Raw genomic sequence first — 15,290 nt, 5'->3', positions numbered from 1 at the left:
TTAAGATAATGTGTTAATATAGTAGAGTGTATGAATTGTTTATTTTTATTTTTTTGTTTTGGACATTTGAAAATAACTGTCATGTATGACTTTTAGAGATTTTGTGGAATAATACTTTTATGGTTAATTTTTAAATTTGCCTGCAGTTTATAGAATAATTAACTTTATAAAATTCTTAAGATAAAAAAAATGCAACTGCAAGAATTTCTTGAACACGTTTAGAACTGATAGACCTCTGAGTGAAATGCAGAATGTTTATAAATGAATGTACCAATTCTGAAGGGCTATTAAAAGGGAGGGATACAACCTTGTTGCTCATCGGAAATTACAAATAGCAAATGAAAATTTAAGTTCAACACAGTTATAAATGTTCATTGTAAGTCCCTCTAAAAATATGAATGATATGAAAGTGGTACAATAGTTCCCCCCCCCCCTTTCAGCATTCCCGATGTGATGTGTTGAAAACCTATAGATATGTATGTCTCAAGTTCTTCAATGCTTGTTGAGGGGGGCGGGGGAATGCCTGTTGTTTAAGGTTGTTCCAGGGGGATATTTCTATACACGCATATGTTCAGCTTTTCTAAGTTGCACTTCAAGCATGCAGAAAAAATTGCGGGGTGATTTATCGAAGGATTTCGTACCGCTTCGATATCTTTCTCATTTTTAGAGGGTCACATTGAGCACTTATAATTGTATTGAATTTCAAATTTCAGTTATTAGTTTTAATTTCCGATGAACAACAAGGCTATACATTTTTTTTGTTTTGTTTTCTTTTAATAGACCCTCAAACTTAAGATATTCATTTATAAACACTCTGGATTGAAAAATTCTGAATGTTTAATTCATTAAGCTTTGCTTTTTTTGAATTTCTTGGGTGTATTCTTGCATGGAAAAATTAATATTAAAAGTATTTATTCTTTATATAATTTGATCGATTTCTTTTTAACTGTTTTACCTTAGAATTGCTTTTTAAAACTCTGATGCAGATATACAAGTTAGTTCCTTCTAATTTATTAATTAGATTATTTGTTAGTTAAGTTTCTAATGCAACTTTCAGAAATCTTTTTGTGTATTTATTCTGATCTCATGTAGATGTCAGAGAGAACACGAACGGTGAATCCATAGGAAATAATTCTGATGAACAGGATGTTCAAAATAATGTTACAACAAAGAGGAAGCGATGTTGTTACAAGAAAGAAAAGGAAGAATTGCAAGATAAAAGAAAATTGAGAATAAGTAATTTTTCGGATTTTTTAAAATTATGTTATTGTTTGATAATTCACTTAATATGATAACCTCAAAGAAGGAAAACGTATTTAGTGATAAAATATGAAAAGTTCTAAGATTCTGAAAGTTATTTTAATTACATCAAAGGCATTGCAAAATTATCCAGACCGTGCAAAAATATGAATTCTTAATGTGTATAAATCTTTTGAGAAATTTACTGAGCTCTTGTGAAGGAATCAAAAAACCCTTCAAAAGAAAATTTAAAAATTAAATTACAGTCTCTTTTTTTAATCTGGCTTTGAATCTTTTCAAAAATATGAAACCTTGTAATATGTATGTGATTCTTTTGTAATATCTAAAAGAAAGAAAGCATTATATTTCTAAATATCAAAAAAAAAAAAAAAGTCTACTGGTTAAATGTAATTTTAATAAATTATTTGCTTAAAAACATTTTGGAAATTAAATAGAAGAAAAAAACTTTAAAAAATTCATTTCCTTCCCATTCTCAGGATAAAATCTTATAATTTAAAATATAGAATTGCTCAGTTTTTAACTTTAATTGACAAATAATTGACAAACAACTATTTTTAATCAACAGTTTTTACATGAATATTTCCCACATTTTTATAACATAAATAAATGAATGAAGTGAAGGCAAATTTCGAAATATTGTTTTGAAAAAACTATTGTATTACACAGGTTAATTATATCTTTCTTCCTTTATAGAAGAAACCTTAACAAGAGAAAAGTGCAATACTGATAACAATTTGTTAATTGAGCGTTTTAAAAGAAATTCTAGATAAAATTCAATCCAATCGAATGCTCTTGGTCAAAACATTTTAAGGGAGGAAAAGCCAAACTAAATTCCAATTTATCACAGGCATACAGAGAGCATACTAAGAAATATGTTTATTAATATACATATTTATACGTATTTTTTTAAAATCAAGTATTTTATTTGTCGATTGAGATAGCTACAGCACTATAATACACATAATTTTTAAACTTTTAATTAAAATGAAAATACAGTTGTCAACAATAAGAACAAATAACTGAATTTTCAACGCCAATTGGAGCAACGCAAATGCGTGAATTTTCTACGCCAGTTGGGGTAACACAATGCAGACTAGAAATTTTTAATTTCCATTATTCTGTTTTATTTTAATTCAAAAGTACTTCAGCATGAATCCGAAAGATTGATTAAATAAGATTGTTTAATTTTAAATGCATCAAACATTAAGAAAATAAACAGAATAATTTGAAATAATAACGAAAAAATGTTAAGCCTAACCTCGTTAGCATGGGGGAAAAAACTGAAGCCTTACTCATTTGGCGGTGGGGAAATAAAAAGATTTTTGGCGGGAAAGTTAGTTTTTAATTAATAAAAAATTAACCGGAATAAATAGTTGCCTATGTCCTCGTCATTGACTAACAAACAGAGGTAAACAAAGAAATGTATCGCTATGCATACCACAGCTCTTGCTATCTGCACATGCGCAGTTTGAGGCTTTCGCGCATGCGCGAAATAGTTAAAATCGCAATTGTAAAACTCCTTTTTTTTTTATTTTGATATGACTTTAATGTACTAAAACCTTCCCCAATCAATGCTCTACAAAATGGTATAAATATCTCCAACAGCCGTTAACTATTTCTCGAGTTTTTGTGGTTTGAAACATGCAGACGATTTCAAGAGATTTCATTTTATACTATGTATAGATGGTTTTTAAGCAAATTTTACAATATTTTCTAATTTTGATGTTTTTTATCGCTACTATTTTTACTGTACTAGATTGATGAAAAATTAGTATCTATTTTTAGTGTTATATTTATTTTTCTGTTTTTACTTTTATAAAGAACACAAAGTTAGCAAGGAAGTTGCTGCGGATACCTTTGAGAAACAAAACATTACTTCAGAACCAACGAAGGTAAAACGGAAAAATAAGAAAACAGAAGGAAAAAAGACTGACTTAAGTATGAAACATTAACAAATATTTCTTTTTATTGTTATTATTAAACCTCTCACTTTACTTGAATAAGACTAATTATTGACCCTAAATCGTGTAAGGATGATACTTCATACAGCCAGTTTTCGCGACGCCTTTAAAGAAGAAAGATCGAGCTTTGCTGGTCAAACTGTTTTATTAAGACTACAACTGTAGTATAGCTGCATTACTGGAATATTGACATTTAAAAGGTTAGCAAAAAATGCCTATTTTGAACAATAATTTCAAAAAGGTTATTACTAAATCAAAAGAGACTGGGACGTTGGGTGAAGCGATATGAAACATTTCAAACAGTAGAAGTTGTAATACATATGGTTGATAGCTTCTTTACTGGTGTGCTTTTGAATAATATCACATAAATTGTCTTTCCCTTGATTTGGAGTACGAAAGATTCTGCTATTTACAGAAAAAATATTTTAGATAACTTCGCTTCAGTATTTGTGAAGAATAATCACAAATTACTGGTGATAACCTACGTTTATACTTGTATTTTTTGTCTTGGTGAATTTGATTGTAACTCATAATTTGGCAACACAATATGTTGGTTTTCATTTTTTCTTTAAAGTTACTTAAAAAGTCCTCATAAACTGTTTATACAGGGCATCTCAAAAACCTTGACCGGGGCTTTTATTCCTTAAATATTGATCGTAAAATACTGTAAATTACAAAATTGCGTAAAAAAAGGTGCAAAATATTATGGAATCGATTAAAATTTTCAGGGGATTAAACTTAAAAAATACAAATTTAAATTTTTATACGGACCCCGTACAAAAAAAATCCCAATGAGTAAAATGTGCCCCATTCTCTAATAAGGTCATGTACAAAATTTCAGAATTTTATCATGAAAATTCTCAAAGATATGTTAAAACAAAGTTGGAGAAGGATCAATCACAAATTAAAATGAAATGTTTACAGCTTCAGTGCAGATGACGCAACGCTGGAATGCATCATAAGAAAATTAAATATGCTTCATATCTAGTTTTAAATACAAATTTTAAAATCTATGCTTCCTGAAAAATAATTTAAAATTTTATATCATGAATTACAGAACAAAACTTTATATATAATAATAATATTAGATATAAGAATAAGAATAGAAAATAGCACAATCAGTGAACTTGTAAAAAATCTTATGTAATCTTTCCTTTAAGTTATTATTTCTACACATTTTTAATACTTTTGAACCAATAAATAGTAAAATTATTATTTATTTATTCAATCATTATTTTCTTTGTTAATTTGTATACGACCCCTAAAACACGAACATCTGACATGATTTTTTTTCTTTGCGAACTCATATCCAGGCATCGAAAAGTAGTTTAAGTCAGGATTTATGTAGTTTCATATCTTTGAGACTTTTTGTGATAAAACGCTGAAATTTCGTACATGACCTTATTAGAAGATGCGGCGCATTTTACTCATTGGGAATTTTTTGTACGGAGTCCGTATAAAAATTTAAATTTTGTATTTTTTAAAGTTTAATCCCCTGAAAATTTTAATTAATTTCATAGCAATTTGCAGCTTTTATTACGCAATTTTGTAATTTACAGTATATATCTACGATCAATATTTCAGGAATAAAAGCTGCGGTCAAGGTTTTTGAGACACCTTGTATTTTAAGATAAAAGTAGAGACGATGGAAGAAATTATCCAATCTGGGGGGAGGGGAAGACATCTCCGACGGAAGTACATTTCTGTAATTTATTATCAAAATAACGTAATTAATTTCATATTTGAATAAATGAAGTAAGAATTTAATATTAAAATAAATATTATTTGTAATGATTAATTATTTGTACAGTGTCGGGTTTATAAGAATCATATGACCAAATGACGATTAAGGATAGAAAATGAAGAATCAACTAGTGGCCTCCAGCGACTAGTTATTCGTGTCTGTATATTTAAAATAATTGACAAACTTAATGAATCAGTTTTCCAGGTATAACCACAGGAACTAATTTCGGCAGTTTTTATTTCTTATGAAGATCAGTGATAATCAATCACCCTCTGTTCTCAATCATCCATTATTCAAAGAAATTTTTAGAAATTCTCGTTTATTGTACATTTTCTGAGGGAAAAGACAAAATTTCCCAGTCACAACTATTACGTAAAATAACTAATGTACCGATTTTATCAATTTTTATCACTTATGAAAACTTATGACTAATAGATAGGTCATCAAAAATCGTCTGCCCCCTTTAGACAGAAGCCCCAATCCAAGCAGCTGGACCAATTCCGCCACTTGGAAAGCATAGCTAAGGAATCAAAATATTCTATCATTACTATGCGATTATAATTTCAAATAGCATTTTTTTATGTTGTTTTGTTTTGGTAACGTGTATTTCATCAAACTTGGTCGACATGACTATAGTAATTCCATAATGACAGAGGTTAAAATTAATAAAATTAATTTAATCATGTCAAACAACTTTGATGAAGTGCATCCTATCACAACAACGAAGTAATAAAAAGTATAGTTACAATAATTTAAACAAAAACTACATAATAATGATACAACATTCTGATTGGTTAGTTATACTTCAAAGTGGCGAAATTGTTACGTTGGTGCTGAAAATTGGGCGAAATCGATAGACTTAATGAGTCTGAGAGGTTATGTTAAAGTTTTAATTTCTGACATATTTCGAATTGTTCTGGAAGAGGGTAGACAACCATTGATAACGTATCGAGGGGTCTTAAGCATTGAGTACTTTGATGCAACACTTTATTAATGGAATAATGACATATATCTACTCTGGATGCTATTTCAAACTTTTTAATGCCAGTTTTAGGTGCCATGGGAGGCACTTACTCTTGCAACACTATTGTACCATCAATACATTTAATTTATGATTAAATAATAATGTAAACTTAGAAAATGTTTTAAATAAAAAAACTTAAAACATCTGTGTCTCAAATATTTCTTAGGAAAAGATTCTTAGCTTTCCAGTCTAATTATTTGTGGGCTTCCTTTTACTCTCTTTTTAATTTTTTAAAGTAAGTAATTTTTAAAGGATTCCATCAAGGTATTTTCTTCAAATGGGAATAAAACTCTGATTATTACTGATATATGAAAAAAAAAAATTTCCTACTGTAGTAAACTGATTTTACTAAAATGCAGTAAAATATTTATAACAAATTTTGAATTACATTATAATTTTTTGATGATATGTATTCTGGTGTATATAAATATGTGTGAAACTGATCATTATTGATTTCTATAATAAATACAATTTTAACTCTTTTGTGTTATCTAAATTATTTACTTGAAACAATTGATCAAACATATATTTCACCAATTTTTATGTGCTTTTTCTTTAAATGCAGATTCAGAAAAAGAAAATGTTGCACAATTGATTGATAATTCATCTGGAAAACCTATTACTGTTACGAAGACAAGAAAACAAAAGCAAGCCAAAGAAAAAGAAAGTTCTGATAACGGAGGTAAAGAAAAAGCGTTATGAGGCGCAAAATTTGCCCATGTGTTTGCGATTACATTGTTACAAGAATAAAATTATACATGTTTTTATACATACAAAATTATACAAGATTTTATTATAAAATTTTCTATAATGTTAGTGCATATTAAACATGATTAAAAAATGCGCAACTTCTAGCATAAATCTGAAATTAATAAAAATTCCCAGTATTAAGATTATTCTTTGTAAATTGTTATTAATAAAAACGTATATTTTTTCAATAACTGCAAAGGAAACGATGCGCGAAATGTGAATAATGGAAGGAAAAGCATCAAATTAATTTTGAAATTTGTATCATTTTTATATTCAATACTTATAAAAATTGTTTACACATAAAGTAAAAAATATACTTTTTCTATTGAAGGGTTTGCTGTAAAAAAGAAGTAGCTCCTATTATTCAAGAGAGCAGAAAGCCGTATAAAACGTTTTATTTAAAGTAAACTAACAAAATATATATACAACTTGGCTTTTAAAACAAAAAATTATATTCCTATTAATCATCACACTCCCTCTCTGTAACGTCGGGCTCATCTGCTCCATCGTCGGGTTGTAGGCCATTGTAGAACCACATGTCATTTTGTGGGACGTATTTGCGAGCTAGTTCCATTACATCTTTATATTTTGGGCTCTACATCCTACTAGTTCCATTACATCTTTATATTTAAGTGGAAGGGAGTGGGAATAAGATGGCTGAATCTTGTTTAACATTAATGAAGCAATGTTTTGAATGTTGAATATTCTTACTGTCTTCTTACAGAGGAGTCCAACACTCTCTTTACATAATATGTTTCCTGCATTAATTTGGGATTTTTCATAAGTAAAGATTATATTTCGTTATAAAATACTTTTGTTACTATTAGAAATGATGTAAGGAGTTTTCAGGAAGAAACCTTTTAATAGCTCAACGAAGTTGAAAATCATTCCTTTGGTAACTTAAGTAACAACAGATTTTCTCTTGACACAGTAAAAAAACTCTTTCTACTTTCCTTGTACGTTTTTCAGTGTTCCCGAAGGTATGATCGGTGGGGGGAAATGGCAGTAGCACCAGGAGCTACCTCTATATTTCAACAAACTAATGACTTAAACAGCTACATCGCTTGCGTAACGCGAGAACTAACGATTGGAACTGCATCTTTCGGGCACCAAACGAACAAGCTTTTATTTTGCCACATGATAGTACATGCAACTTCAAATTCCCCTAAGTTGGAGCTACATCCTTTTTGCAGCAAACCCTACAATTGTTTCAAGTCTGAAACAAGAATCTGAGAAACAATCGAAAGACTGTTCGTCTAGAGAACAAATTACCCTTACGAAAATTACTAAAATAAGAGCAACACGATGAAGCTATAAAAGGAAGAAAAAAGACATCAGTTAACAAAGTTGGAGCACATCACATGCAGCTACTCTTACATAATTTTTATATGTATTGCTGATTTTTTTTTCCCATGAACTTAGTTTTTCAACAGTTCTACATTTATGCATATTTTTTAACATATTACCTTCCTACCATACATTTATTTATTGCATTGCAATAACCAACGCATTATATAGAGTAAAAGAATTGAAATATACGTAAAATTTCCTCTTCTCCTTTTGTAGGTTTAAAGAATGAAATAAAAACAAAATTCACTAATGACTCACCTAGGAAACAGAATAATCAGTCAGAATTCAATGAACCAAAGTCAAAAAAGGAAAATAAAAAGAAGAAAGAAACATCATTGGGAAAGACTGATTCATGTATGTCAAATAAATGAAATATTACCGTTTTTTAAGTTTAATTATATGTACTTCATTTTTTGCGTATTTGATTTCAAAAACTTTTTAAGAATTTCTGCATTTTTCTTGCCATTAGAAACATGATGAATTACACTAGCGTGTTATAATATGAGTATTCTTCATTTTAATAGTTACCTCTACTGATTTCTGGATAATTTTCTAAGAGCAGTTATCTTTAAAAGTTTGATTTTTTAATACCTATATTTTAAAATTATTGCTCAGTTTTAGCTAAATTATATTTCTGTACTTTAAATTACTTTCATCTTTTTAAATATAGTAGAATTTAACTGCTATTTGATATTTACTTCTAATATATAAAATCAAAAAGAATTTTTTGAATGTGTTGGAAATTTATATTTAAAGGATTTTCTAAAAAAATCTTTATACAGATTCATGCCTATATCTTTGAAAAAGCAATATACGTCAAAATATGCATTATTAAAACACCCACTTCACTAACCTGCTTATACGTTTGTCAGTGGGATATATAAATAGATCCCAATTGTAAAAAAACAAAAAGGAAAGAAAGTTATGTGTATTAATTATTGTAAGAGGATCTCTGAAGTGATGAAAAATATACTAATTGTAAAGGTTAATAATATTTCAGCTCACATAGGTTCAATTATGAATAAGAATCGAATTTGTAAAAAGTAGTAGAATAATTTCTGGATGGAATTTGTAGAATGGCACTGTATATCATGAATATGTCTTGATATACATTTTATATGCAACTTTATGCAAGCGCTTCACATGCAACTTATCTCTTTTTGCAAAAGTCTACAACAACTTATGTCCAGCATATGCTAGAAAATCAGGAGAGCGATCTGAGTGTCAGTGGGGGGTATGCAAGGTTCACACCATGCCAAATCATAATGTGAACTGTTTATATATTAGCTTCCATCAGAGCTTATGAACTAATAGATTATGAGGATATAATATTTGTTGTCTTTTTGTTTTGTTATTGAATATTTTGGCTCATACTGTAAATTTGATCATAGCAATTAATATAATTTGACACTCACTTTGTTAATTGCTTAAAATTCTCCTTTACTTTAATTACTATTTTCTTTTCAGGTAAATCCTTTCAAGAATATATTACACAAGAAGTATGTACTTTTCTGCATTCCCTCATCTATTATATACTTAATCGCATGAAATAAAAATGTAGCTGCAATGTTTTTATAACCATATATTTAAACTGATAAGATACTTATTAGATCTAATAAGATACTTTTTTATGTTTTTGAATTCATTTATTAATACAAGCATGCAGGGGCAGTTATCCTGTAAAAAAGTTATCTCTAATCATGATCCTAGCTGGTAATAATAAGGGAGAAACTGGCTGAGGTCATTGCTCTTGCCTGACACTTAAAAGTTGCAGCAATCAACTGTTTATTATTTTTTTAATTTGTATCTATTTACTTATTATAATAGCTATTAAGTACTTACCTTCTTAAATGTAATAAAATTTACTTTTATTGAAATTGGTTTATAGCTTCCGGTTGCACATTCTTTTCAAGGTTCACAAAATATATGCACTTTTTAGTGCCTAATCTTCTCAAGATGGTGCAAGAAAGTTATAGTGATAATTAGGAACTAAAATTTTCATATTGAAGTAATTTCGCTTACTTTTTTCTACTTTTCAGAGAATATACAACTGGAAGATTTAGACCACATCTGATAAAATAAATTTTATTACTCATTAGAAGTTGATTGTCTATAGCCAATATTCACCATTTTTAAATGCCTTGCAAAATCTTTTTTTATGCTGATGGATAAAACAAAATAAGATATTTGTTTGAAATATGTGAGCAAATCTTTATAAAGATCCTTATTTTTGAACACATGTAAAAATTTATATAGAAAGTGGCTGATTTTGACTATTTCAGTAGGCCCCTTTCTAGGCAAATTGTATTGATCATAAAATAATGAGAACTAAATTTATTTGCTCTTTTAAATTCATCTGCTTTCTTGTTTTATTTATGGGATATATATTTCAAATAAATAACGTTGCATAAAAAGATAAAGCGACTGTAATTTCTTTGTCTTTGCATATTTTTTAAATGGGCTAGACATTGCAGTGTCCAAGCACTCAAATTTTAATTTAAATAGGTATGAAAATTGAGAATTTATTTTTGACAAATACATCATCTTTATTTTTCTTTATTTAAATGTTTTTAAAAGTTTCTTAAACAATTTTAAAAATTTGGTTTAAGTTCATGAATCGCGAACTTTTTTTTAATGAATTATAAGGAGTTTTATTATAAACCGAGAACTATTAAGTGAAACTATTCCTATTTATATTCCTTTCGAACTAGAATAAACAGTATTAGTGCTCTTTATCCCAAGAACTAAATAGTTTTTCCATTCAATTTCTTATTTGCGGTAATTTTTATCGAACATGATAATTCGCTGGTATTTTTTTTATAAGTAGAAAGAAAAAACTTTGGCAACTATTAGAAATCAAACTTTTACTGATAGTCAAAAACAGACTATGGAAGAGAAAGATTCACCATCGTGTCTAATTTATTGCATGTATGTATAAATATATATTTCCGCCGAAAACGTCAGAACGTCAAGTTATCGACATAATTAGCGAAAATGGTTTTGCGTACTACGGGAAACGGAAACCTAACTAAAACCGAGTTCCTGTTATTCTTATGATGTTAAGCCTTAATGGGTCTCTTTTATTTAAAAAGATGTATATGCAGCTATTCCCTGCCTCCTTTTCTTCCATCAAATGACAAATCGATCTTGACACATGTTACGAGAGCGAAAGTATGAGTTTTGGTTATTCATTTTCAAAACTGGTTGTAAAATATTGACCCATTATTGTAATTCCAAAACAGTTTATTTTAATTAAGTACTCTACAATAATTATTTTCCCCTCTTCTCGGAGATCTTTTTGTTGAATTATGAAGTGTCGGGTGTTATTGCTATTATTTCCGTAAAACATTTTTTTATACAAATAAAAAATTTTAAAAAAATGTTAAAAATGGGTTAAACATTATGAACACTAATTACTAAATTCTTCATTCAAAGGATGACATGAAATGGACGTTATTGCTAATATTTTCTTTTAATCTTTTTTGTATGTGTTCGCTTAAACAACAAAATGCTCTATAATTTAAAAATAATATTAAACACGAGAAATAAATTTGTTTGATGCATTATAGGTGCACATGCTTCTTGTAGTTTTTTCAAAAAAAATTTAAAGGAGAAGGGCAGCATTTTTCTTATACGGTTTTGATGTACAATTTTTTTACTATAAAAATTTACAAAATTCATTCATACTATCTTTTTTTTAATTTATACTTCTAAAATATTTTCCTTTTTATACAATAAAGAAAAAAATTGATAAGGACTAATTTCCCATTTTTTTTTTTTTTTTTTTTTTTTTCTATTTTACTGGTTAATTATCAAGCCAGCGTGCAAGCGATTTTTTTTTATTATTATTATAGTTGGTGAGCTAAAAGTCAATGCAATTTTGATTTCACTGAAGAATATTTCTTATTTTGATGCAGAGATTTCACTTTGTAAATGATTTTCTTTTTCTTCTGTTAGTAGTATTATCTTTCAGTCCTGACTGGTGTGTTGGTAAACAGTATGATTGGAGAGATCTCATTTGAAGGAAGCAAATCATTTCATTCTAAGTACTCTGCCAATGTGCATAGATTTTTGTTCTGCATTTTTCATCAGTAAATTTGACAAACAATTCTGAGTTATGACTGGTTGGCTAAAAGTCGGCCTAAATGGGCATCTATCTTCTAGTGTTGGGTTTTACATAATTGGAGCTAATATGAAATTCAATAAGTAAAAAGGATGGGTTTGTTTATTTGTTTTATTAATGTTTTTCTGAGAATTAAACTTTATTTTACATTGATTTTAGTTAAAAGAGTAGAACAATTTTTCAAATGCAGTTAAGAATATATTGTGCTATAATTAATGAGAATAAAATAAACTGACATCGTTGTAAGATATTAGAAACATCCAAAAATGTCAAGAAAATTTCTTTAAAAAAACCTGGAAATGTCAGAGAAATTCAAACAGTAAAAGTGCTGTCGTGCCTTCTAATGCTAATTCCTTTATGCCTTTGTTATGGGGAAAAACAAAACAAAAAAACTTAGCTATTTGGTTTCAAAATGTTGTGTAGATCTTTAATGAGTTTTATGTGCTAGTGTAAATTTCATGTACATGCACAGTTTTTTGAAAATGCATGAAATATTTATACAGATTCCTATCAAGGGTAAAATAAATTAACAGAAGCTGTTATGAAACTAAGCGTTCTCTTTGGATTTTTCTTTTTGAAGCGGCTATTATGAAAAGACAACAATCAAACATCGACAAGTACTAACTTCAAATTTGTGACAATTGTATTACTATATTGATTTTTCAGATCAAAGTGAAATATTGCATCTATTCATTTATATTATTTAATATTTATAAAAATCATTAATTTATTTTTAAAAGTTTTATTCTTTAGTTATTTTTTAATAAAATCCCTCCCTATGCATGAGCCATTCCTCTCCCTATTATCCTTTGAATATAAAAATATTTTAAAAGAAATGCATCCTATTTATATTTTCTTAGTTGTTATTTCAACGAATAAAGATATATATCTTAATTGTATAATTTATAGTTTAAAAAATTTGGCTCAGTAGAAATTACAATATCTATATCTATTCCCAGCAATTTAATGACTTTCTAAATAAATTCACATTTTTTTAAATCCATAATGAATTATAAATTAACTGTGTTCCATTTTTGTACATTAAGTTGTATGAATTTTTAAAAAATTGCTCATTATTATTTTCAGGTATCTTACTCTCAGAGAATCACTCGATCTATGGCTAAAAAGCATCGTTGAAGCATTCAAACCATTTCGTTGAGCACCTGTGAAGAATCTTTGTGTCCGATAAATAGGTTTTTCAATAAAGTATGATCATAAATTAATAAAAAAAATAATTTCCAAGGCTTATCCTCCAAATTTTGATGGTCTTTCTCAATATATTCCCCATCACAAGCAATGCACTTATCCCTACAATTTTCAGACAATGGAAGTCATTTTTGATAGACTCTTCAAAATCGCCTCTGCAGCCATTACAATGGCCTCTGATGATGGAAGAACTTATCCCGGAGGTGTTTCTTCAGAGTGGTGACGCAGCCAGAAAATGAGGGAATTTGATCGCTCTGTAAAATGCAGGCTTTATCTAAAAATCAGGGGAAATTACCGACGAGAACATTTCACCCCAAACATCCCCAAGAGTGGCAATTTCTCTTCAACCGAAACCTAATGTCGCCAAAATGATCACAGCAACACAAGACAACTTTCTTTCAAGAGTATGGCGTTTTTTAATTTAATTACGATAAGAAGAGTGATATATTGATAAATGTGGCTAACGGCATCCCTAATGAAGTTTTCGGAAAGATCGGTTCCCACTTTAGAAAGAACAGTAAGACTAATTTTTGATTCGTCATGCTCTCAACTCAAAACCTTGCAATGATGCCATATCATTTTTTTAAAATGATAAGTATACTTTCTTATGGGGACCGTAATGTTGAGAGAGATTTTTGATCGATAAAGATTGTTTATGACCGCATTCAAGAAAATAGGGGATTAAGTAATTTTGAAGTGTCAAAACGATTGACTTTAAGTGTAAGGAATTCATGGACCAAATATGAAAAGTATAAAAAAAAGAAACGAATGGAAGAAAAGAAAATAAGCGAAAATTTGAAAAGCCAAAAGGAAAGCAGAGTATCAGTTCAAAGAATTAAAAGCAAAAACTAAATAAATAGATAAAACTTTTGAAGCAGTTCAAAGAGAATTTAAGAGACGAGAAGGAAATTGCAAGCCTCAAAACTTTGCAAAAAAAAAAAAAAAAAAATGTTTTTTTGTAATTTTTGCATTTAAATTGTAATTGGCAACCATTTGTTACTTGAGTTATTATATTTAAATTAGTGTCTTATATCTAACATTATTTATATTAATAAATGGAATTTAAAAACCTTTATTTATAAAAACATAAAAGTTTTTATTCGAGCAAGTAATTTCTGATGATTTGTTGAAAAAATATATTATTTTAAATCTTTTGATGTTTTTTTTAAATCTTTGTTAAAATATATATTTTTAGATGAGTATATTCATATTATTTTTGTATTTATGCTGCATGTAATTCCGGTACTTAAGCACAAAGCACTAATTAATTATTGAACTGTTTTACGATTTTGAGCAAAGATCATAATAACTTTACTGTTAAAATAATTTCACTTCTATTTGCAGAGAGTGTTTTTAATTTTTTTCTTAGAATTCTTATACAGTTTTAGAAGCAAAGTGATTTGTTAAAATGCCCGGTATTCTTTCCATATAAAAAATGTAATATATTGTTTTAATTGGGGTTTTTTTTTTCAGAATGTTCATTCCGTTTTATAAAATTTAAATTGCATAAAAATATATTATTTATTCATATTAAATAGTTCTCAAAAGTGTTTTGAATTATGTATATTGTACACATCAATGACTAAGTGACAATGAAATTAATTTAATTAGTAGTTTTCAAAACTACTAATTAAATTAATTTCTAATTTCACTACTAATTAAATTAATTAAACTTTTTTTTTCACTGTTTCGGTAGTCACCCTATTCTTCTAATTCCCGAAAAGAAAAAATCGTTTATTGCTAAATCAGGCCTATAAGGAAGATGGAAGATATGCAACTTTTTTCTGTGAGCAATATGCGAGTGATACAGTCAACAACAGCAAAAGAAAATGGAACACTCCTTGTAACTTTGTTATTTATTATCGCATCTTC

At 28.2% G+C, this 15,290-nt stretch overlaps 1 protein-coding gene across 1 annotated transcript in view; it reads left to right on the top strand.

The window, feature by feature from the left end:
* LOC129958652 (uncharacterized) overlaps positions 1-14,836 on the top strand; it is a 30,405-nt gene extending 15,569 nt beyond the window's left edge. The window contains exons 6-11 of the mRNA XM_056071260.1: positions 1,093-1,236; positions 3,082-3,198; positions 6,555-6,671; positions 8,306-8,443; positions 9,557-9,588; positions 13,299-14,836. Of these exons, the coding sequence (XP_055927235.1) occupies positions 1,093-1,236; positions 3,082-3,198; positions 6,555-6,671; positions 8,306-8,443; positions 9,557-9,588; positions 13,299-13,349 (599 nt within the window). The 3' untranslated portion in view covers positions 13,350-14,836. The remainder of the gene's footprint in view (positions 1-1,092; positions 1,237-3,081; positions 3,199-6,554; positions 6,672-8,305; positions 8,444-9,556; positions 9,589-13,298) is intronic.
* The last annotated feature ends 454 nt before the right edge of the window (positions 14,837-15,290 follow it).

This window comes from Argiope bruennichi, chromosome X1 (genome assembly GCF_947563725.1).
Source record: "Argiope bruennichi chromosome X1, qqArgBrue1.1, whole genome shotgun sequence".
Classification (NCBI taxonomy): Eukaryota; Metazoa; Arthropoda; class Arachnida; order Araneae; family Araneidae; genus Argiope; species Argiope bruennichi.
This window is presented reverse-complemented; position numbering and strand designations above follow the sequence as displayed.